Source organism: Tympanuchus pallidicinctus, unplaced genomic scaffold, assembly GCF_026119805.1.
Source record: "Tympanuchus pallidicinctus isolate F22 unplaced genomic scaffold, pur_lepc_1.0 scaffold5, whole genome shotgun sequence".
NCBI lineage: Eukaryota > Metazoa > Chordata > Aves > Galliformes > Phasianidae > Tympanuchus > Tympanuchus pallidicinctus.
The window spans coordinates 27,241,956-27,267,778 of record NW_026294769.1 but is presented as its reverse complement, the minus strand read 5'-3'; the positions used below and the strand labels follow the sequence as shown (position 1 = coordinate 27,267,778).

The 25,823-nt window shown below is 36.3% G+C and overlaps 1 protein-coding gene across 11 annotated transcripts in view; it reads left to right on the top strand.

Annotated features, from left to right (window-relative positions):
• Window positions 1–25,823, top strand: part of PTPRM (protein tyrosine phosphatase receptor type M) — a 451,026-nt gene that overhangs the window by 234,483 nt on the left and 190,720 nt on the right. For all 11 annotated transcript variants that reach the window (XM_052703744.1, XM_052703741.1, XM_052703740.1 and 8 more), the window contains 4 exons: window positions 6,238–6,546; window positions 9,842–9,951; window positions 14,733–14,934; window positions 18,545–18,647. In XM_052703744.1, coding sequence (XP_052559704.1) covers window positions 6,238–6,546; window positions 9,842–9,951; window positions 14,733–14,934; window positions 18,545–18,647 — 724 coding nt within the window. The remainder of the gene's footprint in view (window positions 1–6,237; window positions 6,547–9,841; window positions 9,952–14,732; window positions 14,935–18,544; window positions 18,648–25,823) is intronic.

Here is a 25,823-nt window from a genome sequence, read left to right as displayed (position 1 = left end):
TCTGAAATTAGCTCAACATCTTGATTCTGTCCCAAGAATTTGTATATTTTTAGCTTGTATTTCAATTAGAAATACCACACAAGGAATTCTGGTGATAAGCTGATATTATTACTTCTGATCCCTCCTGGAAAATGGAGACCTGTACCATATCTCGCATTTGAGCCTGTGAAAAAATGAATGAGGATTCAAGTTGTCTCATTTTACTACTGTGAGCGATAAGTGCATATTTTTTTTATTTTTATTTATTATTTTTTTTAAATTTTTTAATTTTATTTTTAATTTTATTTTGATATTCAATTTCTTTGTATGTGTATAAACTAGGGAAATACTATTGTCATATTATACAATGATCCTCAATACTCTTTAAGTCTGGAATAACTAGGAAAAGTGCTGAAGGGGTGCTCACAGGCTGCTGCTCAAGTTGCACATCTCTGTGATAAGTTTAGGGTAGCTGTGTACTCATATTTATCTTCCTTTGCTGGCATTTTGACAGCAGAAGACGTTTACCGTAGGATACAATTAGAAACAAAAAAATACGTATGTATAACTGTTCCCTCTTTGTCTGAAATGCAGGTGACTGAAGTTCTGCTGTCTCATAGCTCTTTCTCTCATTAGTTCTGAAACTGTGCTGCGTTCCAACATTTTCTAAAATGGGGAATACTTCAGGAACACTGATGGAAGAACTGCTTTAATGTGGGAGTTGTGTATTTTTGCAGGAGGGCCACGTTCTTTTGGAATTGCTACTAGCAAGTAATAGTGAAAGAGATGCTAAGTATATTCTGCAGTCATTTACTTTTACAGAGTAATCTTACTAGCTATTGCTATTAATTTCCATTACTGCTCTTTGACGCAGTATTTGGTTTCACTTTAAAACAACTGGACTCCACAGGACAATAACATCAGCTTCATCTTATTACGACTTTGATTTCACTAATTTGTTTTCTAAAATAAACATACATGTTAAAATCTAAGAAATTACACTGCCCAAATTCTTGCCTACTGTTTCTTTCCACAGTTTGCAGTATGTTGGAAACTGAAAAGCTATTAGCAGATTTGATCGGTCATGATACTTTAAGCAAAATAAAGTTCTTCTTGAATTTCAATTGGTTGTTGAAGAACCTGTAAAAAAAAAAAATAAATTACAATGATATAAAATCATTCCATTGCTGTTTAGCACGATCTTTCACAAAACTCTCCAACCAAGTTTGCAAATAACCTCACACTGTTTGCTGTCATGTGTAGGTTGGATATAATCAAGTAGGCCAAACAAATAAAACAGTGTGCCTACTTCCTCATTTGGTGTTGCCTATAAATAGGCAAATCATTAGATATGTGTTTTAAAATATAGGCAGGTATTGTTATTTTGACAGCAGCTGGCTCGTAATGCTGTTCACCTGTAGAAAAAACAACATTTCATTACTTTGTGTTGTACCTTCCTGAAACATAGCACCTGAGCTAACGGGGAGCAGCAGGGCATCTGCTTATCTCGAGAACTGTAGCATGAGTAGAGGTGTCTAGCTTTATAACTTCTGCAGGTGGAATTACACCAAAGAAGGAGAAGCGTGGATGAAAGACAGTGTACATAAGTACATAAAAAGTAAGAGTTGTGATTTCCGTTCTTAAAAAATGTTCAGATGTGTAATGTTTTAGTTTCTCTGCAGGGAGAAGGAAACATTCTGACTCCTTATTAGTATTTTTCATTTTTTTTTTTTTTCTGGAATGCACTTCAGATTCAGTAGTGACTGACAGGTTGACCACTTTTACCAGTGCTGGTGAACTGTTAGAGCATGTGTTTGAATGGCGACACAGGCATTCTCATTTGAAACAAAGATGTAGCTCTGATTCAGCAGACAGAATAAAGTCAAAAGTGTGTTACGGTCTCTGTCACTGTAGTAAGGAAGTTCTTTGCAAAAAATAATGAAATTACGTGTGACACTGATACTGATGCTGGACTATATGACTCCCATTTATCTCATAAGGAATTGATGTGACAAGATTGTAAGGAAATCTGTGACAAAGCCAGTCCAACCTCACATTTCATTATCACCATTTTATTTTCACTTCAAAGATTTGTATTTGGTAATATCTTGGATCTCAGATAATCTTTTAATTGTAAATGCTTTTCTTATTTGGTTCATCCTTTACTTCCTGTGGAAGGGTAATAGAGACCAATGTGGAATTTAAATCACAAGATTTATTACAGAGATAATAACCATGTTATTTTTTTGCCTAGACATGCATTCCTGTTGGGGCAATTGTCTGAGCTGTGTTCAGATGGAGCCAGCTGAATGTGATGCTTTGTCTTCTGGATGGTATCCAACATGTATCAGATCTCTGCTGCTACTGGGGAATCACAGAGGGGCCAGAAATCCTCATACCTCTTGTGTCTTGGTTTCATTTCAGTAGATCTGTGATGAAAATACAAAACTTCCAGCCTAAGCTTTCATTCTGAAACCACATTTTGATGATCAATCCTAAAAATACAACAAATGTCTCTCTGTGATTTTGAAACTGAGTTTCTGAAAAAACATTGTATTTGTAGCAAGAAGTAAAGTGCGAAGTTCCTAAGAAATGAGCTGCCGTAGAAATGGATCCTATCTGTCAGTCTCTGCTCCATACTCTCAGGAAAACAGAGAGGAGTAGAGAAAGAGCCAAGATGACTGACTAAATGGGATGCTAAAGTGCCGGGGGCTAGAACTGGGCTTGCTGGTCCCTCAGGTCAGAACTGCAACTGTTAGACTTCCCTGTTTCATACCTGCTGAAGCCAGCAGGAGGAGAACAGCAGGAAAAACGCTTCAGGCACCGTCAGGGGAATTGGTAAGAAGTACCTGATGCATCTTTAGGCATGACAGGCTGTGCTCTCCTTTGGGAGGACAACCTCTTCTTTTTTGTACTGGTAGGCCTCATTTTCACAGTTCTCCTGGTTTGTAGCAGTGAGGCAGAAGAAAATAGCTGGGATGCTGAGGAGCAGCAGAGCATCTGTTTATCTAGAGAACTGCAGAGGGAGGGGAGAGGTGTAGCTGAATGACATCCCTGCAGGTGGGGTTCCTTTCCCCAGCTTTTGTTGCAGAAATTGTTGTTTTTTGTGGCTTTGTCATGTTTTTAATTAAAAAACAAACAAACAAAAAAAAAAAAAACCATATCCTTATCCTCTTTTTGTTGTTGTTGTTGATAGTAAAACTTTTTCCCTTCGTCTTGTTCCTTCTCAGCTAGCTGTAACCAAAAATAGTTGGGTACTAGGAGCATACAGGTCTGTTGTGACTGAGAAGTGAACTATACAGAGCTAATATCCTCATGTCTGTAATGAAGTCATATCTGGTAATCAAAGAAGAGCTGCATTAGAAAGAAAAACAAAACAATGCAAATAAAGTAGTGTTTATTCAGGAATTTAGATTTGTTTGATGAAAAAATAAAAAAGCCTGGTCTATTCCAGTAATTTTGAGACCTTAGAAGTGACATGGAGGAAACCGAATGGGTGAATTCTTTTGTGTACAGCCCAGCATTTTGAGAGGCTCTTTCATAGACAGGCCTTTTTGGAATATCTGACGCCACTTTCTCAGTGGGCATGCTCTGTAAAATTATTCCACCTGGTACAATTAACATCCTGCTTTATTTTTCCTTAAGTGCTTTCCTTTGCTCTGACTTAGTTCTTTTTATCTTACCTGCCTCTTTCTCCTTTCCACTTAAATGCTAGCATGGGCTGGGTCATGCCATGCTTGACCCATACAGGGCCCTCTCAGCTGCATCATCTCTGAATGGTAAGAAAAACAGACACTTTTGTGTCACTATCTGATATTCTGGATTCCAGAATCAAGTCAGGAACAAAAGCATTCAAGGTTTTTGCCTTGTCTGATGAAATTTATCCCATAAACATCAACAAAAGCTATATTGTTTCCAGCTTTTACAGCCCAATCTCTTTATTCCTTTGTCTGTTTTATTAGAGTAAGAATGTATATGTCACTCTCATAGCAATGACTTCAAGATTTAACTGGATGACTAACTTGTACTTTTATTTAAGTTAGCGGGGCATAAGAATATCTTCCTCCTGGGTAGAAATCTTGAGTAGATTTTGATCCAGTTTCTTCATATAGCCACTCAATTTCACTTTTCAAATGCCATGAATTAGTTTTATGGTTCTAATAAAATAGATTTCTCAGCTCCCCCATGAATTTTCTGATGTGCATATTATGAAACTATGCAGACTGATCCGTATTCTTACAGCTATGAGCTTTGTTCAACTGCTTAATGTTGTGTGTCAGGGTCACCTTAATTTTGTTGATTTTCTAGCCCTACTTCCTTCCAACTGGTGATACAGTTCCACAGTGCCAATCAGATGCACTTCGCTATCCATAGTCTCACCTGAATGAAAAAATGCTTAGAAGCTGATACGAAACAACAAACAAGCAAGCAAAAAAACCTCATTTTTCATCAGATTTGTCTGAATTATGCAGAAATGCTGAAGGAATGTATGAAACTCTGAGATTTCCGGTCTTTGAGGTTCGCCTCTCATTAATCATAACTTGTAGCAAGAGCAAATACTCCAAACATCATGTTTCTCTGCTAGGGTATCTGAGTTTGGAAGCAAATAAATGACTTCACCAATTTATCCTTTGTGTGGAAAATTTTACTAGTCTGTTTGCCAGAAGGAAGATTAGGATTAGATATGTTACTGAGTTTGTTTTGTTTTGCCATTTTGTCACCAATTGGGAAATATAATACACTGGTGATCAACATGTTTGGATAGTGGCAGCTAAGTAATTAAAAAAAAAAAGAAGAAGAAGAAGCTGGAGGATTGGAAAATGAGAAAACAACGCTGCTTTGTAGATGTACAGAGAACAAGCAATTTCCTAACACCTTTTCTTCAAGGAGCTAAGATGAATGATGTCTTTGAACACATTCTAAGGAGGGATTTTATTTAAAAAGATGAAGTTCTGTGTAAATTGTTTAGAACATTCTTGGTGAAGACATGTTGATTAATAAACATTAAAGAAGGAAGATGCATATTAATTTGTTTACGTATAAGAGGCTTCTAGCTCATTAAATATCTTCTAAGCATTTAACTAGTGAAGCAGTGGATAAAAACAGACATTGTCTTTAATCTTATTGCAGGTTCCACTATGAAAACAAATAGATTATTGCTAAGTAGATATAAGAGTTCTACTAATGACATTCCTTTGAAAATGTGGGGTATCTGCCAGATCAATATTTGAGCTGTAATTCTGTGGAAATTTGAGTTCAGTTTTGTAACTCAATTGCTGGGACCTATAGGAATTCATAAATTTTAACTTCATCAACAACAGTGGTTGAATAATTAAACTGTTGAAAAACTTCTTGTTTATAGATAGCCATCAGTTCTTTGTATGATTTTGTTGGATATCATTTATGCCTGGTTATCAGCTAAGAGTTCTCTAGGAACATTCAGTTGCAGTAAGGTATGACTGACATTCCTTCTTTCAGGTGTTATTTTTTTTTATTCTTTACCAAAATATTACTGCAAACAGGTTTTTGTACTGTTTTAGATGTAGTTAAAAAAGACAAGAAAGAAGCTAGTTACAAGTAATGTTTATGAGAAAATAACCCTATAGACCATTTTAAAGAAATTAGAAAATTGTCTTAATGTTCAGGCAATGTCTAGATGAGTAAATTGCTTTCAGTCTAATTTAAAAACAAGTGAATAAGAAATAGCTGATGAAACACCTAACACTTTTTTTTTTTTTTTGGTGGGGGGGGGGGAGGGGTGGGGAGGGTGGGAGGGGGGAACAGTCCTGGGAGAAAAGCAACACATATTTGCAGATTTTCCCTAAAATTACCTTTTATTTTTAGATACCTATTAACTTGAATGACGGCTTTTGCTTTAAAAGTGTTAACATATTAATTTGTAATGAAAATTGCAGTTATTTTTTGCAGGCAACAAATGGGTAAAAAGAGTAAACATTATTTAAACTACAGTTTGAGTTTAAAGATAAGTTTCTGTTTTTTTGTTTCCTTATAGTTTTTCACTAGGGTCACTTCTTTCTCCATTACTCGGTGTTTTGCTCTTACTTTTCTTTTGACTTCTTCTATTGGCATTTGTACTATGCAAAGAAAAGAATGGATGTTTCAACTTACATGTCAAATTTGTAGAACTCTAAAACTTCTTATTACTCTTACGTACTGCTATAATATGCATAAATATTCTCACTTACAGTTATAATATGCATCAATAATCACACTAGAATTATATTGGTAATTTTGCAGATCCAATGCGTGGGCCACGGAAATTAGAGGTTGTGGAGATCAAGTCTAGGCAAATCACTATTTGCTGGGAGCCATTTGGATATAACGTTACGCGTTGCCATCGGTACAACCTCACAGTCCATTACCGTTACCAGGCTGGAGGACAAGAGCAAGTGAGAGAAGAAGTAAGCTGGGATACAGAAAGTTCACATCCACAGCACACTATTACTAATCTTTCACCATATACAAATGTCAGCATCAAATTAGTACTAATGAATCCAGAAGGACGAAAAGAAAGCCAAGAACTTGTCGTACAAACTGATGAAGATGGTGAGTTTTTGTATTTACACATATATATACATCGTACATGCATCCTACCTGATGATCATCATATCTTTCTATATGTTCTACTTTCACTATCTGTAACAAATTTTACACCACCTTCAACAGTTTCAGGGCAGTAAGGGATCTACTAAATGTATTATCATGGACTTTTACATAATCTGTAACATTATACATCATTTTATCGTTTCTTCACTAAGCTCGTAGTATGAGAGTTATAGAGTTATGTTCTGCCACATAAAAATTCCCGTATCAGTGTGAAAATAATTCAGGTGCTGGTCCACAGTATCTTCATGTAAGCTTTTCTGTTGAATGATATGCTCAACATTAAATACTTTTTCCTGATCTACAGTTTCCACCACTGAATGCTATTAGTTGCTTATCCAGTGTCTTTTTTATATATGTACATTACAATATATATATACTCCCTCTCCTTTGGTAATTCTTAGCTAAAGTGGGGTTTTCAGACCTCAGTCATTTACATAATTATTTAATTTATCATCTCTTTTTTGAAGTATGTGTAGCCGAGTTGGCAACTGAGTCTTCATAATGCTGTAGTAACACTGCATGAATAGATTCTAACATCCTTCTAAATCCTATGTGATGTTATTGTGATTATGCACACCAAGAGTTTACACGAGTACTGATAGCTATGGGACCAAAATGGGACTTACTTTTTTAATTAGTCATGCACCAGGAATCAGTTCCACCTTTACGGAACACGTTGTACTAAGGTATATAGCCCCTTGGTACCTTCTACAAGTGAGCCTGATGTGTTTTGGCTTTGCTTATATGAATCTTCAGTTGTCTACCCTTCAAAGGAACCTTAACAAGTGGCTGAGATTGCTTACAACAGATCTATTCTCACAGTTTTAACATCTGCAGTCTGACTAGAAGTAGTGTGTATTTTCTTCCAAATTAATGATGGATTTACTGCAAACATTTTGGAAAGATTTCTAGAAAAAAATATCAGCACTGACAAGTTTCCCTTATAATAAATACTTGAAGAGTATCATTTAAAACTATTAAATCATTTAATATGTACTATAATGGTTTTGTACAGTATTAATTTCTAATCAAAATATATGAGGGAATAAATTAAACAATTTAGGAATTTAGGTTGCTAATGCAACAGATTTTACCAAGCATAGCTAACATAAAAATTGTTTAATTAAAATTAATTTTGCCGTCATCTCCTTGTTTTTATTCAGTTCAATTGTAGGATGCCAAAGCAAAGGATCTGACTGATATATGTAACATTTCTGTATTTTCTTTAAAATTTACATAGTATTTGTTTATTCCTGGCCCTCCTGAACTTCACAGTATTCTAAGACATCTTAAAAGCCAGCATCAGTGGTTCAGAAAATACTTTTTTTTTAGTATTCTTTCCATAATATTAATCAGTTTTGAAATATCAAGACTGAAAATCTACGATTCTGTCTTTGCAATGTTTTTACAAATACTATAGAAAAAATACAGCTTTTTAGTATATTGTACACTTTCAGTAAAACATATGTATCTGTGTGTAACACAACAATGAAATATAGCCCAGATAATCACTGTGATCTTCAAATTGCATTATAATGTATGTTGCAAGGGCTATGTATTCGATGCTTCCATGGATGAATATCCTACAGCCTCTTAAGGGAAGCTCTTTGAGTCTTTGACCTCCGTGATAGTGTAAATGCTCAGAGTTTGTGATCTTCAAGTACTTTTATAGAGTTATCACCATGTTTTGTCATACTTTCACCTTACTTGTGCTATATTTAATTTTTCTTCCTTTACATATATATTATTAGCCCTATTATTCCAAATAGAAAACTGTTGGTTTTCTCCTACTTTGAAGGAAGACTTTGTACCCAGACTTAGGATTTCACTAACGGCACAGTTTCACTGGTCCATGTAGGACTGGTAAGCAAATTCAGAAGCTATCTGTGTCCTTTTCTTTTTGTCTAAGGAATTCCTACAAGGGACACTGTAGAGAGGTAGGGAGATTTGCTTATAAAGTCTTAATTTAAACTCCATTTAAACGATTTCACTCCTAGACCAACAACATGGAGGAACAGAAGAAGAAAAATACCCTATCAGACCTAGAAACAGGAAGGAGTCACCAGATGTTTATCTTGCAGATCTTCTCTTCCTGTACTGTAGTTATATGGATGGAACTCAGAAAGGGGTCCAAGAAGTTGTTTCAACTGTTGTAGCAGTTAGTTTCCACCCTCTAGCATATGAAAAATATATTTTCTTACTGGACTTTCACATGCACATCAGGTGAAAGTGCTCACTCATCAGTGAGCTTTGTGATAGCCTAATGCTTCCTAGCAGTGCGTTTTTGAAAATTTTCTTTTTACATTATGTTTCATATACTGTTTCAAAAACAGAATTTCAGATACATGTCCATGTGCTGTTAGCACACCCTCTTGGCTAAAAACTGTTTTGACATTGGCTCTAGCATAAGATAGTTGTAGAACAAATAGAAGAAAAAAGAAAAGAAGTAGATATCTAAGAGCAGCTGATGCATCCTTTATCAGACTCTTCTGATGTCCCTGTCTGTTCACCATTCATTCCTCTAAAGTAAGAATCTTTAAGAAAGATGAATGTCAGGTTTTCAGTTTGTCTGCATCACAACTTCCATGTGTTCACCATGTTTAAGGACATCAGGTCTATAGTCAGTGAGCATCACCATTATGTGCAAAATGTGGCTCACCTTTCCAAGGCTGGCATTCTTAGTTCAGTAAGCTAAAGCTGCACCTTATTATTTCAGTCTTTTCTTATTTTCATACATAAATGTTTGTATCTTTCAGTTCAGAACAGTAATGTCATTGATAAGTAGGTGTGACTATTCTTATTTACAAGAATTTATCCCTGAGACATCATCTAGTTTCTTATTCTGTAAGTTGAATTATTTCTTTCTTCATCAGTAGTGTTCTGCTAGAGAAGTGCAATTCTCACTAACTCCTTTTTATACTGAAGTTGACACAAATTTCCTTAACAGCACTGTCTTGCAAAATAAATTATTCTTAGCTGAGTCTTTGCTTCTTTCTACCCTGGTCTCTGCTTCAATCTTTGGGAAATAATTGTGGGTGTAATTTTCTAACATATTATACGCAGTTGAGGTGTTTAACTTAGGGAGATGGGGAAGAAATCATTATATTTATATATATATATAATATGTTCAACAAATTCCATGGAAAATTAACTGTATCTCAACAATTGCTACTTTGTGTCTCAACAAAATGGATGGATTGCTTTTATATTTGTTTCTCCATTTTTTATTCATTAGTTCCAAGTGCTGTACCACTTGAATCCATTCAAGGGAGTACCTTTGAAGAGAAGATTTTTCTTCAGTGGAGAGAGCCAGTGCAAACATATGGTGTCATTACTTTGTATGAGGTATCAAGCATTTGGTTGTGTTTTTCCTTTCATATATTGTATTGATTTTTGGAAGTACATAATCAGTATGTAATTGAAAGAAAATATTTTTCCCAGTTTCTGTGAAATAAGTACTCATTTTGAAGATAGTAGCACTTACAAAGTAATAAAATCAAATGTGTAATATTTGTATAATATACTGCAAATCCCAAGAAAGGTATTGAGTTATCAACTTGAAGAAAACTGCTATATTTAGAGCCATATGTTTTCTATCTAGTAATGTGGAATTAATATTTAAGACTGAAAGACAGATCTTAGTAGATTTTTTTTAAGAGAAGGCTAACGCAGTGAAGACAGTCATCTTCACATTTAGGTGAGACTCATTTCAAGAAGCCTATTGTAATAGAAACAGGCAGGCATAATTTTTAAAAAATCTATGATTTTTAATGCAAATTCAACAAAATTACATGTTGTAGATGTCTAAAAATCACTGCTTTTCCTCACATGGAACCTCTGCCTGAATACCTTTTAGAAAAATTGACAAAAGACTGCAGAGATTAAGCTGTCAGACGGTAATCACTGTTAAGCCTCTTACCTGACCTTAGTACAAAATTGGTATTGAAATGCTTTGTTTAAAAAAAACAACACATCACCTAAATGAGATATGGTGTAAGAGAAAAGTTAAATTAAATGGTAACCTATTGATACTGTTTTGAAAACTATTTTATTATGAAAGGATAAAATGTTACAAAGAAGTATAGATTGATTTTTTTTATATATAAAACTAACTACTTTCCAGCTTTTTTGCCAAATTGCCAAATTGCCAATCTGCATGGATCTGAATGCTTTGGTAAATGTGATAATATTTTTATTGAGATTTGGCTTCAGATTCATAGGAATACACAGAAGCAAATCATCTGCTAATAAAAATGCATTCATGTCTTACTGTATTGGTGGAAAACTACATGCAGTGTATATGTGCAGCTCATTCTGAAATATATCTTTATAACTTCATCAGCTGTAATGAAAAACATAGGTTGGCCTAAGTTTCAAAGGTATTCAGGACAGCAAGTCTTTGAACACCAAAAGAACCTAGCATTCCAACAGCAAAGAGAATGTTGAAAATATGATACTGGTATCTTCTGCTGTTTATCTTGCACTTCTAAGAGCAGGGTAGAGAGAGCTAAGCAATCTTTTAAAGTAGAAACTTGATTTCATTAATTTCTAACTGAAAGGTATGAGCAAGACATATACATCCAAATCAGTTTTTGTTCTAAATGCCAGCTTGGTCCAGTGAGGTGGCTGAACATGAACAGATTAGGAAGGCCAGAACCCAACTAGAACTTCACTGGGCAAGGAGTGCAAAGAAGATCAAGAAAGGCTTATACAGGTACATCAACCATAAGGAAAGACTCTAAGAATGCATACTCTCCCCTAGTGAGCAACACAGGTAGCTGATAACAATGGATAAGGTAAAGGCTCAAGTACTTCAATTTTTTGCCACAGTCTTCACTGACAACTGCTCTTAACATAGCCCTCAAGCAGTTGGGTCAGAAGTTGAGGACTGAAGAAGCAAAGTCCCTCCTACTGTAAGTGAAGATTAGGTTTGGGCCAGTTGAGGAACCTGAATGTTTATAAGTCTGTGTGTCCAAAGGAGATGCATCCCAGAGTCTTGAGAGAATTGGATGACATAGTCACCTGGCCACTCTCAATGATATTTGAAAAGTCATGGCAATCAGGTGAAGTCCCTGGTGAGTGGAAAAAAGGCAGTGTCGTGCCTATTTTTAAGAAGGATAGAAAGAACAATCCAGGGTACTATCAACTTGTAGCCTCTTTTCTGTGCCAGTGAAGATCATAGAACGGATTCTTCTGAAAGATGTGCTAAGGCACATGGAAGAGAAGGAGGTAATACAAGATAAGTAGCATGTCTTCACCCAGTGCAAGTCCTGCTTGAACAACCTAGTGATCTTCTATGATGGCTTAACTGCATCAGTGGAAAAAGGAAGAGCCACTGGTATCATTTGGACTTCAGTTTGGCCTTTGACATGTGCACATTTAACTTCCTTCTCTCTAAATTTGAAAGATATGGATTTGATGAATAGACTGTTCATGGGATGAGGAGCTGGTTGCAAGATCATACTCAGGGAGTAGTGATCAGGGAATCAATGTTCAGATGAAGATCAGTAATGAGTTGTTTCTCTCAGGGGTCAGCACTGGGACTTTTTAATTTCTTCATCAGTGACATCAACACTAAGATTGAGTGTGCCCTCAGCAAGTTTGTGGATGGCACCAAACTGTGTGAGACTACACAGGCTCAAGTTGTGGGCCTAGGAAAATCTCATAGGTTCAACAAAGCCTAGTGCAGAATGTTGCACCTGAGTCATGGCAACTCGTGCTATCAATATAAGCTCAGGGACAAAAGGGTTGAGCACAGCCTTGCCATAAAGGACTTGGAGGTGGTGGTTGATGGCAAGCTGGACATGAGCCACAATGTACCCTGACAGCCCAAAAAGTCAACTGCATGCAGGGCTTCACCAGAACAAGCATGGCCAGCATGTCGAGGGAGGTGATTCATGCCTCTAGTCTGCACTGGAGACATCACACCTAGAGTACTGCATCAAGATCTAGAGTCCTTAGTACGGGAGAGACATGGATTTGGAGTACATCCAGAGGTAGGACGCGGAAATGATCCAAGATGTGGAACACCTCCCTACGAGGACAGTCTGAGAGAGCTGAGGTTGTTCAGCCTGGAGAAGAGAAGGCTGTGGATAGCAGCCTTTCAATATCTAAAGGGAAGCTATAAAAAAGAAGGGAACAGACTCATTAGCAGGGTCTGTTGTGATACAAGGGAAACAAGGGAACATGGTTACCAGGGAAAATGGTTACAAGTGAAACAAGAGAGATTTAAACTGCATAAAAGAAAGATGATTTTTATGATAAGGATGGCAAGGTACTGGAACGGGTTGCCGAGAGAGGTGGTGGATGCCCTGTCCTTGGAAACATTTGAGGTCAGGCTGAACCAAGCTCTGAGCAGCCTGACCTATCTGTAAGTGTCCGTGTTCATTGCAGGGGAGTTGGACAAGATGCCCTTTAAAGGTCTCTTCCAACTCAAGTGATTCTATGATTCTATGAGCACTCCCCAAGGAAGGATATGGGACATTTCAGCCTGGAGATAATAACAATTGGAGAATCCCTTGAGCTGAAAGGCCTGCAAAGCAGTGAGTCAGCTCAAGAGTTGCAGTAAGGAGTGAATGCACCTTCCCATCACCTGTCACCTGTCACAGGGTGGTACACAACCTAAAGTGAAGGGACTACACAACCTGTAGTGCCAAAGGAAAAGCAAGCACAAGATAACTGGCTACTTTAGCTGAGAGTTGAAGACATTCAGTTTGTCTGAGATGGAAGCTTTGCTCATACCTAAGAACGAGGTTGCTCTTTCTTAGGCATCCTCTTCAGCTGGTGGCCATTTTTTAAAGGGTCATTCCGAAGACTGCAGCATGAGATGCTTTCTTTATGTGTTAGTATTTTAAAATGTGGGTAATGTAATTATGACTTCAAACTCCTGAACAAAGAATTTACATTTACCAGAATGCTAACAAATACTGTAGAAACTACTGTGGACTTTGCTTATAAGTAAGAGTGAAACAAAGAAGCAATGCAAATTCATTTTAACCAGCCAAAGCACCTTTTTTTATTGTGTTCCTCCTGATGCCTGGAAGAACTTAATTATAGAATATTACTACTTACCTGTCCAGTAATTAATTGCTATACCAAAAAAAAAAAAAAAATTACAAAAATGTAATATGGCAAATCTTAAAGATGTATAATGTCAACACTTACATGCTTTTAAATATTTTTTTGTGTTCATCTTCTTAATCAGAATTATGTGTAATAATGTACTGTGTAATAATTACAACAAAAAAGAATGTTAGTTATTATTTTGTTATATAAAGTGCTGGAATTCATATAAGAATGAAACTTTATAAGTAAAAAGGAGAAATTAACAATTTTTATTTTTTAATATATTTCTATTTTTTAAGTTCTCATTATGATATGTGGAAATTAGTAATTAATATAAAAAATCTGGATCAAGTTTTGCTGTGAACTTGTATTAACATTTCTAATGAAAACTGGAAATACTGCTTGAGTCAAAGAAGGAACTGAGGATACAGTATACATTTTGCATATATTACTTAGCGTTTTATCTCTCTTTTCTTCCAAAGGAGAATCTGACCTAGGTACAATATAATAACCTGAAAATTTCCAAATTAGCAATTACAATATCTAAGCTTTAGACTAAAATATAAGCTCTACCAGCTTTCTGAAAAATTTGCCTTAAGCTGCCCTTATCATCTTCTAAGGATAATCTTATTCAGAGCAAAGTGTAATTGCAGTCAAATCAGTTAGAAGTAGGAGGCACTTTTTGCATTATTTGTTTATGTGCTTTTACTCTGTTTTGTTTTTGTTATTGTTGCTGATCAAAACCAACTGTAAGACAGGTTCAAAAAATGACATTGTTAAAGGCAGCACCTTAAAGGAATTAATGTAAGCCTGAACCCATCCTTTAGAGTTGTAATCTAGCTTGCCTCTAAGTCTCCATATCTATAAAAGTAATAACTCATACCAGTTATAGCTAAGTTTCTCTGTCCCTTCATGGGATTCAGGATTTGAAGAGAATAAGAGAGTAAGATAGCTTATCATAAAATGTCTGACAGCACATACATCAGAAGGGTTTACTGGATAAAAATGCAATCTTTGTCCATCTGCTCAAGACAGTTTATAACTTTCTTATTCTTTTGCAGATCACCTACAAAGCAGTCAGTTCCTTTGACCCAGAAATAGATTTATCCAATCAAAGTGGACGAGTCTCAAAGCTAGGAAATGAAACGCACTATCTCTTTTTTGGACTGTATCCCGGCACTACCTACTCTTTTACCATCAGGGCCAGCACAGCTAAAGGCTTTGGACCTCCAATCACAAATCAGTTCACCACTAAAATATCAGGTATTTAATGAAAAAATATAATTGTTTACATGTAATGATGGCATAGTCAATTTTTTTTTTTGCTACTTATCTCTTCTTTAGGAATTTACGAGCAGCAAATTGAAAGTAAAATAAGCCTTCATCCCTGAAGATGTCAAAATTACATACGTTAGTGTACCTGAAAAGCTTCCCAAGTGTTTAAATAGCAGCTAGTAGTTTGAAATTCCTATTCATGGCTATAACTTACCACCCAAAATACTCAATGAATTATGTGCCTACAGTCAGTGCCAGCTACTGTTACAACATTTAGCATAGGGTTTTTTGGACATGAGGATGAGGGCTCCATTCAGAGCTTATTCAGCCTTGACATGATTCTAAATTAGTACAGTAACTGTGCTGGAAAATCTCTTTAATGAGCCATGAACAATTTAGAGTAGAGCAGATACACTGTATGTCCAGTGCTCAGTTAGAAAGTGCTGCTGACAGCCAGCCAGCATACATTCTTATTAGGCGTGTGAACTGAAGTGGGTATGAAACCGTATTAGACAAGAACATCAGGAGTTGTTGTTTCCAGATAAGAGCAGCATGACTCTGTCACTTCTACAGATCCATGAACAATACTTTAAAGCCCTCCCAGAGGCAGAGGAACGCTTAATTTCTCCAACCGATGCGATACAATACTATTAAATCCTAAAATCCTTATGTAAATCAATGACAAAACGTTTTGCAAAGTTAAAATTTAAATCCCTTTACTCTTCACTTACCTACAGTCTTCCTGGGAATTAAATTGAGAGTTGGACCTTGATAATGTTTACAGAAAATTGCCTTACCTATTTGTGTCAAATTTGCTTTTCAGAAAAGATAAGGGAAAGCATGTGGATACGAAATCTTCTTTCTTTTTTATTCTCTTTCTGTATATTTTTCCCTGCATCAAACCTTTTCTGTCCTCACAAGTATTAATCAGAAATAAAGCAATTCCTTTTTATTACAGGAAAGGGCAGTTAATGTGAGGTGGAAATTATTGCTAATTGAGGTTACTAGAGGAAAAAAAAAAAAAAGACTGGTAATTTTCAAGTTGGAAAATTATCCTTGGAAGAATGTCTAACAGTAATTAATGCTGATCTGTAAAGATGGGATCATTCTCCCTCTTCTCACATTGAGCAAAATGTTTCTGTCAGAAATGAATTTCTAACATAGAAAGTCTTGGTAGGACTTAGTATGATAGAATCAGGCCTTACTAGAATGAGGTAAGGAGGCTGCTGAGAATAGAATGTGTTTGGGAATAGTGCTATGGCTTAAATTGTTCTCTTTTAAATTCGATATGTTACCAACAAAAACTCATTTGTCTGAGTGAACATTAAAGCCATGCTTTGAAATGAGACAAAACTCGAAAAGAGCCATCTAGTGAAGTTTTGCAAGCTGTCTTCTCTGCGCCCAACTCTCTTAGTATTTCATCTTATTTACTGTGCTAACAGGATATGTTTAAAATTTGTCCTGAGGTCAAAGCCAATCTCTTGGTGTATTTCTGTAAAATACAAACCAGAATACATTTCATAGTATCATAGAAGAACTGCAACTGAAATTTAAGCTGTTGAGTATCATTTTTTGCAATGTTATTGGCCTGTGGTCTTACCTGTAAGGCTTTGAGGCTTTTGATGTGTCTATATTGTGAAAAGATGTCAAATGAAAGTGCTGAACATTTACAAAAAAAGGTTTCAAAGTACATTTTAGAACAGATGACCTGGCAACTATACATTCTGACCAATTTTTAAACAGATCTTGTATTTTAATTTGTCTGACTCTAGACTGCATTTTCATAGCTTTGATTTTCTGTCTTAAGTTGATGAGTAGTACTATTCTGTACTGTAAGTATTTGCCATGTTTCATTCTACAGTGGTGTGATTGGCATTGATGGATGAAGTGATCTGTATGTAAATATGCACTACTAAAAGGAGAGCTAGTAGCCATGCCTGCTGTCAAAATTGATGGGCATGTTGTATTAGAGGACTGTTTTTTGTTGCATATAACTTTGTGGAAAGTCAGCTGGGGAGGCTGAATTTTTTTATGCTACCTTTTTTACCCAGAAGAACTTCATCCATTTTAGGACGATAAGCTGCTTCTTTGTTTGTGGGCAGTGTGGGGGAGGAAGAATCCTTATCTAGATAGAACAAAAAGGGGAAAATAGGTAGTGTCCAGGTATCTGTGGAGAAGAGACAAAGTAGCCAGGTTCAAAGGTAAGAGTGGGAGAACCGTAGCTCGTAGCCTGGACAGGATTACAGTTTTGGTGGAGAGAGACTAAGGTTAATAAACATTGCTTGCAGGGACCTAAGAGTCACAACTCAGTAAGACTGCAAGACTTGTTAAGATGCATGCAGGAGACCAAGGGCAAGAAATGATACTGATAGTTTTTCGGAAATGTTTACACAGCTTTCAGATTCACACTTACTCTGTGATTCCCTCACTTTTGGGATAGCCAACTTGAGAACGGGGTATGATTTGGATAAATCCTACGTGTATAAAACTACAAAACTGAAATCAGTGAAAACTGATTTCAGAGGGCTGGAACTAGGTAATTTTAAGGTCCCTTGTTATTCAATGAAATTGTCTGCATGTAGAGCACACTGTATTCTGAAAAACTTCTTCAGTGTGGTACACAAAGTGTCCAGCATCTGAAATATTTAGCAAAATGAATTCAGATGCTAAATAAATCTTCAACGATTCAACGATGAGGATAATTAGCTGTTGGAAGAACTTAGAGCTAAATAAAAGATTTTCGCCACCCCAAAAAGATGTATTTTCTGTTATAAGCTGGAATTAGTTTGGGGAAGTTCATTGTCTTGCATCATTCCTGTGGTTGAAAAAGTTCACTGCAGTGATTGCTGTTTGATTCTGTAGCCTTTTAAGTCTGTAGAAGTGTATCATCATTAATAGCTGGACAATAAGTATGTGATAGACTGCTAAACAAACAATTAACTGAGCAGCTTTCCATTAGTTACAGTGGTAAAAACACAACTAGATAAGAGCATTGGAAGAAAAGCAATAGCAGTAGAAGATTGTAACTGAGGAATCATTTGTAATTGTTTAATGGAGACACAGTTTGCAAAAGTGCCATTGAGTGTATGATAAGCTCTCATGATGATCATCCTGTTTCATTATCATGAATGATATCTGTGGTGGACAATAGATAGGCCCATGACAGCCACAGCACAAATGACAAGTTCCAGAAGCATATCCAACTATTGCTGACACACTGAGAAAGCTGGATTCACAGTTTCAAAAAATATAGTCACTTTTGCATATATCTACAGTTTGTAGATGCTCTTCTTTAAATAAAATGTATATATATTCATTTCCAACTGATGTACTCTCAGTACTTTCTGAAAACTTAGCTGTATTAGGAGCTGTTGGCTCTAGTAATTCTCAGTGAGCTAGGATTTTTTATTATTTTTTTTACTGAATTTACTTAAAAATTGTCTAATACTTCTACTATAACTGAAAGCATATTAGAGCTTTATACAGTCTTTATATTGCCAGAAGTCTTTAGGATTACATATTCAAATAAAGATATGGATCCTGAAAGAAGAAATACAGGAATAATGATTATTTTGCTTCTTTTCCTTTCTTATTCTAGCACCCTCTATGCCACCATATGAACTCGAGACACCTTTGAATCAAACTGACAGCACTGTGACAGTCTTACTGAAACCTGCACAGAGCAGAGGCGCTCCTGTCAGGTAATGGGGGAAAAGGCTTTATAAAATTAAAACCAAATTGATTAATTTCTTGAACATGTTTTCTGGGGATTTTCTACACAACAGTCAGTGTCTAAATTCATGTCTGTATTAGCTCTAATTAAATTAAATAACTGAAGAAAATGAAAGTGCTTTGATGTTGAGTGTTCGTGTATTGTTTAAAGGATTTGATCCAGATGCAAGTGGCTTGTTCTTTGAAGATAAGGAACAAAGCCATAGTTCTGTTGTGTGGGTGGCTTCTTTAAGGTAATTGCTTACTGCAGTGTTAGAAGTTCAAGGACATGTCACATTTTCTATGCTGAACTACTGTCTATGATATTCTCTTTTCTTGTTTACTTCACAAATATAAGATAATCAGTTCTTAGTAAGTTAACCACTTTTCAAAATATGTACTGTACCATCCATGAAGTATTTACATTTACTTGGCCATGAGAGAAGTACAGTAAAAGACTGGAAAATCATAGCTTCAGTTCTTTAATGTTATATAGTTCATCCTAATGAATTTCCAGTTTGCTGTGGTTTAATTTCATAGCGAGATGCACATTACCATGTAAGTCGTACACCTGTTGTGATAAAAGATGCCTGCTTTTCAGTGAAGAAAACAGAGGAATGATTATATTATTTTGAATCATAACCAGTAATGAGCTCAATATTTTGAACAAGGGAAAATATAGATGAGATAAATACAGATTTCTCAGAGGTTGAAGATGTTTCCCCTTTATACATAAATTATTATTTTTTTAGGGGGTGGTGTTTTCAGAACATTTAATTTTTATTTTTATTTTGCAGCATTCACTGCTGTATTAGATATGTTTCATCATTCTATGGATGAATTTAGGAAATTGTCATTCAGACAACTTAAAAAAAAAAAGTAGCAGTTTTGATAAGTCTGAACAAGCTGAGAAGAAATGAGAAAGCAATTAAAGCAGATACAGTGGAACTAATTTAGTAGATTTTATGTTTGTGTTACTTCATGCTATAAAGCTGCAGTGTAGTCCTTCTGAATTCAAGCATCTGAATCAAAATAATAATATTTGGACTTATTTTTGCTTCAACACAAACATATTAGGCCTTAAAAAAATAAGAAGTTTAATTCCTTCTAACTGCGCTGTGAACTAAAGATTATTAATTCCTATAGCAGTGGAGATGCATCAGCAGCTTTGCTGGCGATAAAAGGAAGCCAGTTAGGAGATTAAGTACACCAAATGAGTGGAATAGTAGTAAGAAAATAGAAGGAGAGATTTAAAGTAACTTGAAGCTATAGAACTGATGAAAGCAGATGAACATATGGTATAGGTCCTTTCAGCAGGTCTTAAAATGACTGCTGCCTACAAACTCTTAATGTAAATACCTTGTGAAACAGAAAGTGAAAATTAAAGTAAGAATTTCTCAATGCATTTTATTGCATTTTATTTTATGTTACACTCTGAAGCATATCATGGCATAGCTTGCAGAGTGCATTCTGCATCTTAATCTGTCTTCATTGGGTGTTAGAAGTTTAGTCATACTTCTTTTATGCACATCGCTAAGAATGATGCCTTGTATATTGATCCTCCTACAAGCACCAGCTTGGTTAATGCAGGTTTTTGAAACTACACTAAACTTGCAGTATAAATTATTGCTGTTGTTGTATTGATCAGCACGTCAGCCATGTCACAGAAGATTCTGTAATTCCTGAAATGGATAAGGAGTTCACAAGTTCTCCCATTCAAGGAAATAAGCTAAATACCTGAGGTCACTCAGAATTCTGCATTTTTTCTGCAATTGAATTCTTCTTCTCTAATCAAATATGAAAAATCCTGCTGTCTCCTGATTTATTTAGAATCCCCTCACAACCACCGTGACATAAAAGGGAGAAAGGGCATGTTGATTGTTTAAATGTTGCTTCAAAAAAGCAGACTTTCTAGACATGTTGTGGAAGCTCTGTTTACAATGATAAAGTACACGTTAATCATGAAGGCCAAATGGCATTCCAGGTTGTTTTAGAATTTGTACAACTGGACATGATTAAAATCTATTTTGTCAGAGTTTTAATACAACAAATACTGCTCAGTTTGTCTGCGATTTTAGGTTTTATGGCTGTTGCTGTGTTTACTTCTAGAAGATTATTTTGGAATTATGTATGTTTAAAGCAGTAGTGCATTCAGTAATGATGAATATATGTACTTAACAGTTGGCTAAGCTATTCAGATTTCTATAACGATTGTCATTTGTGAGGCTTTTTCTTTAATTTAAGATGATGGTTCTGTGAAAATTGTGTAATACTTGTGTTACTGAGGACATTTTTTTTTTTTTTAAGATGTGTATGAATCAGTAAAATTCTAGAGAGTTTGCTTTAAAAGTCTACAAGAAAATATTTTTATGTAAGGGCTATTCAACATACGTTGAGGCACTCACTTTTTCAAGAACTTACTCTTTCAAGACAGTATCATTTTTACATTTCACTTCTTCAGTGCAAGTTAATCTACAGTTTAAAGATTGTGGGGCCAAATTATCTGCAGGTACACAGATAGGTCAGTTCCACTTACTTCAGCAAAGGAATGCTTGTTTATTGCAAAGGTCTGGCTTGTACACAGGAATGAAAAATGTAGTGCTCGATGACTGCATGCGTTTAGTGTTACTTATGTATTCATCTGTTAGAAAGAGCTTTAGACTGTTTGCTGTATTACATAATAAAAGGTTCTTGTGACCTTCTCTGGAAAAGTTTTCCTGCAAGCTTTTAGCAGCAACAGAAGCGAGTTTTCTTTGTCGCATAGATTTCCATTCAGTCTTGCTATGATAAAGGTTGAGTGCTTCCACTTCTTTTATCTGACTGGCATAATCAGCGAAATGCTGTCACCCCAGCACCCTCCTCATAATATTCAGTGCCACATCCTCAAAAAGCCAAAGGATGAGCATCCCAAAGATTTTGTCCCAGATAACCCCAAAAATACCTGGTGACAGCACACTCAGGGAAGGAGCAAGGTGAGACTGTCCATGTTCTATTCTGCCTTTTGCTCTGTGGGTAAGTTTGTGGTTAGGGGAATGACCTTTCTCATCTTGCAATGCCAAACTTCTCCGGGCTGAACTTGCCCCATAAGACTCTTCTAATCAGATAATGAAATATAAAGAAATAAAGAATAGTCCATTTAGCCATTCTTTCTGCTCTCATAGACACCACAAACAGCTGGTACCTTCCTCTTTAATCCTGAAGAGAAGAGGAGGGCCAAGAATAGCCAATTGTATGAGCTAACTTTATCCTGAATGCAGTACTTAGCATTTTGAATGCTAGAGCGCCTTCTGCCTTGAGTATGTGGGAGAAGTCCTGCAGATCCTTGGACTGTAAAGCCAGACAGGATGAAAGAGAAACAGAACTGCAGCAATTACCAAGAGGTGTAGTTAAAAAGAACCTTAAAGAAAACACTCAGAAAGAAACTACACACGAACTGCACAGGCTGGGAGTGTGTGAGAGTGAAGGCAGTCTTTGTATTCTTTATTCATCCACTTTATCAACCAACTTCTTCAACACACAAGTTGCTTGATCTAAAAAAGGTCTTAACTGGGAAAAATGAGTCAACCATCATTTTACCCAAAGATTCTGATTTTGAAACATCTTTCTTTTAATCCCTCTTCCCTGAAGAAGTAATTTATATTACGTTTCAACCTAAAAGACTTTATTCAGTTAGTAGGCAGCTGAAAACTGCCGTAGAAATTTGAAAATATATGTTATCTAAAGCAATAAGCACTCCTTTCTGTTACTTTGTTGGGTAAAATAAACACTTCATGATGTGTTCAGATTGTCTAAATTCCACAGAGATTTACTGATCTAATTCAGACCTTTGGAGAGACCCTGTAAATACTAGGTTCGTTGTCATATCTGGAATTCAGGAAATTTGCACACAGTCCCTGATATAGAAGCACCAAGATTCCTCTTAAGTTTCATAGTATGAAATTTAGAACATACTGCACTGTTAAGACACTTCTACAGGAAGAAATGGGATCATCTGAAGACTGAGAGGCAGTCTCCCAGAAATCATCTTTTGAGAAAGAAAGTCTAACAGATAGCCTTCCAGAGAAGCCACTAACTGCCTTGAAGTGACCATGGGGCATTCATGTTGTTGCGAGTGGATGGCAGGCACAGAACTGGGCCTCAAGTGCATGATCCACTTTTCAGAAAAGAGGTACTGCTATCTCAGTCTGATTTTTTTTATATGTGGAAAAGAGTCAATTCATGTATTATGAAGACAGTATGATTAAAAATTCGGAATAAGTGAACAAATGAGCTTTGAAATGGGAAGAATGCTGATTTGCGCAATACGAGACATAATGCTCGAGGTGGGCAAAAATACAGCAGCAGTGCATGCAAATAAAAGCATTGCAAAATCTATATTTTTAGCTCTGACCTCTCACAGTTCCTACCAAGCATGTTATATAATGCAAACATGTTATTGTAATTTCCTGCTATTCTTAGTGACATGACATGAGTAGTAACACAGTAATGAGAAAAAAGAAAATCTCATGTAGACACAGGTAAGGAGAAAAATATCAAGTGTATTTAATGAGAGAGATTTGGAAAGCTTCCCAAGAAACTGGAAAGTGAACTTTGGCCTTTCAGGATCTCACTGATAAAACATTCTAGCTGATATTTGTTGGATTTAGGGTAAAGGAATGGTTATGTTGCAATAATGTTTCTATACGTGTTCAAGGAACATTACTAGCTCACTAGTGTTCTCAAATACCATGTTGAAAATACAGTCTTTTGAAATAGTATTAGACCACAAAGCCTAAGGAGTATGAAGGGAACTTTCTGTTCTTTTATTTGCTTGTCACTGGCATCATTTCTATAGTTTAAGGATCTGTAAATACAAGGAGTTGAATTATATGCTAGAGGGTCAGCTCCTGCCTGCAAACTGTATTTCCAAATCATAGTTTTACAACCTGTAAGCCAGTGAGCCAACTTCTTTCAGGATGTCTGTGATACAGAAGGGGATGGGGTTTTATTGGTGCCCATAATTATCACTTCTTTATAGCAACAAGTATAATTATTTACAGCAGAAGAGTCAATTTTGGTTTCATTGAGGGTACAGTACAATAATTGCTTATGCTGTATAAGTGCTGTAACTCTTTTTTGTTATGTAGTAGAACTTGTCCTTGGAGTTTAACTCTGACTTGAATTAGAATTTATGGTGTATGTTGCCTAGGTGTGTGCAGTGCGGCTTCACATGTCCTGCTGACAAATTCAGAAATCTCCTCAAGCTTTTTACTGTGATGTAAATGCAGGATTGATTCTTGTGTCACTGTGAACCCAGCACAGTGCTGTCATTTAGCATTGCAATTAATAGAAATTAAATTAAAATAAATCAAGCATGCTAGCTGAAGCAATTCCAGAACAAAAGAGAGAATAGATTACTTCATATCAATGAAGAGATTTTTTTCAGTTTCATCACTAACCAGTATCTTCTCAAGGGCTTGGATATAAATTGACAACTGAAAAATCAACAACACTGTTATGATGCTGTGCTCAGAACCATAGAATCACCATGTTTGGAAAAGACCTCCAAGATCTGAAGGCCATTCCCTCTAGTTGTACCTCTAGTTACACATGAGAAGCAAATGACTCCCACCTTACCACAAAGCTTGTATGGCTTTTTTAGCTTTTATTTTGATGTTCAATTTTCATACTGTCCTTAACTAGGAGATTATCTGTCTACTTCCTAGTGATCATACAATCATAGAATGGTTTGGGTTGGAAGAGACCTTTAAGATCACCTAATTCAAACCCTCTTGCTATAGGCAGGGACACTTCCCTCTAGACCAGGTTGCTCAAAGCCCCATCCAGCCTGGCCTTGAGTGCTTCCAGGAAGGGGATATCCACAACCTATGTGAATAATCTCTTCCATACTGTGCCTCACAGTAAAGATTTTCTTCCTAATACCTAGTCTAAATCTACCTTCTTCCAGTTTAAAGACATTTACCCTTGTACTGTCGCTACGTGCCCTTATGAAAGGTCCCTCCCCAGCTTTTCTGTAGGCACCCTTCAGGTACTGGAAGGCCACTATAATATCCCCCTGGAGCCTTCTCTGGAGCACCTCCCTGGGAAGATAGATTATCTTCATGGCCCTCTTCTGGACCCAGTCCAACAGCTCAGTGTTCTTGTGTTGGGGGCCTCAGAACTGGACACAGTAAAATGATACTCTTCTCTGTGTTACTTAACTCTCATTCTGACAACATGGCAAGCTAGTTCAGCTAGACTGTTCTCCACTGACGTCCTGTGGACCATTGGGTTTTTCCAGTCTCCCTGATGAGAGCTGAGATCCAGTAGCAGTTCAATTTGTGAATAATAAACTCTTGGAACTCATACCATGTTTCGCTAGCTCTGGAATGCCAACTCCAGTCAGAATCAATAAAGCATGTTGTTATTAAATCTACTTATTAAAATGAATGGCTCAGTCACTAAGTGAGTGCAGAACAAAACAGTGTTACTTTTCCATGACCACTTTCCAAGGAACATCTACTCAGACATTCAAGGGCCATATTTAGCCTGCTTTGGTTCAGACCTTAGGCTTGCCTATTTCCTTTTGAGTTTTGGATGCTCTGTACCATTTTCTGGCATTGAGGCTAACTGTCTGAAAACTGTCTTTGTTCAGCTCCCATATAGAAAGACCATCTCCAGACTGATAGTTTGGCATGGGCCTTGATCCATGTCCATAAACTTTGTGGAGAGCAATAACTGGCTGATGGTAAAGCTTTATTTGGGAGCCTTTCAAACCATTTAACCAAGAGGATGGTGTACCATTGGTTTACTTAATATCCTGATTTGCTTAATATCTTGATACAGCCTACATGGATTTTAGGCAACTCAGTCTCTAGCAAGTCAGTGAGCCTGTTCTCAGCTATTACTGTGTCTCAGTAAAACAGCAGAACTGTAGAATCGTTAAGATTGGAAAAGACCTCTAAGATCATCTAGTCCAACCACCAAACTGGGAGCACAAAGTTCCTAAAGCAGCCAACAGACCCGATTTTAGGACTTGCTCCTTTCTCCCAGCATTTTAAGTATGTTGGTTTGATAGTCATTGAATAAAAACAGAAATGATTGTCAGAATTAAGATAAACTCCATTTTATCAGACGAGTTCCTTCATTAATGTTCTCCTGTTATTCTTGCTCTTCTATCTGCACAT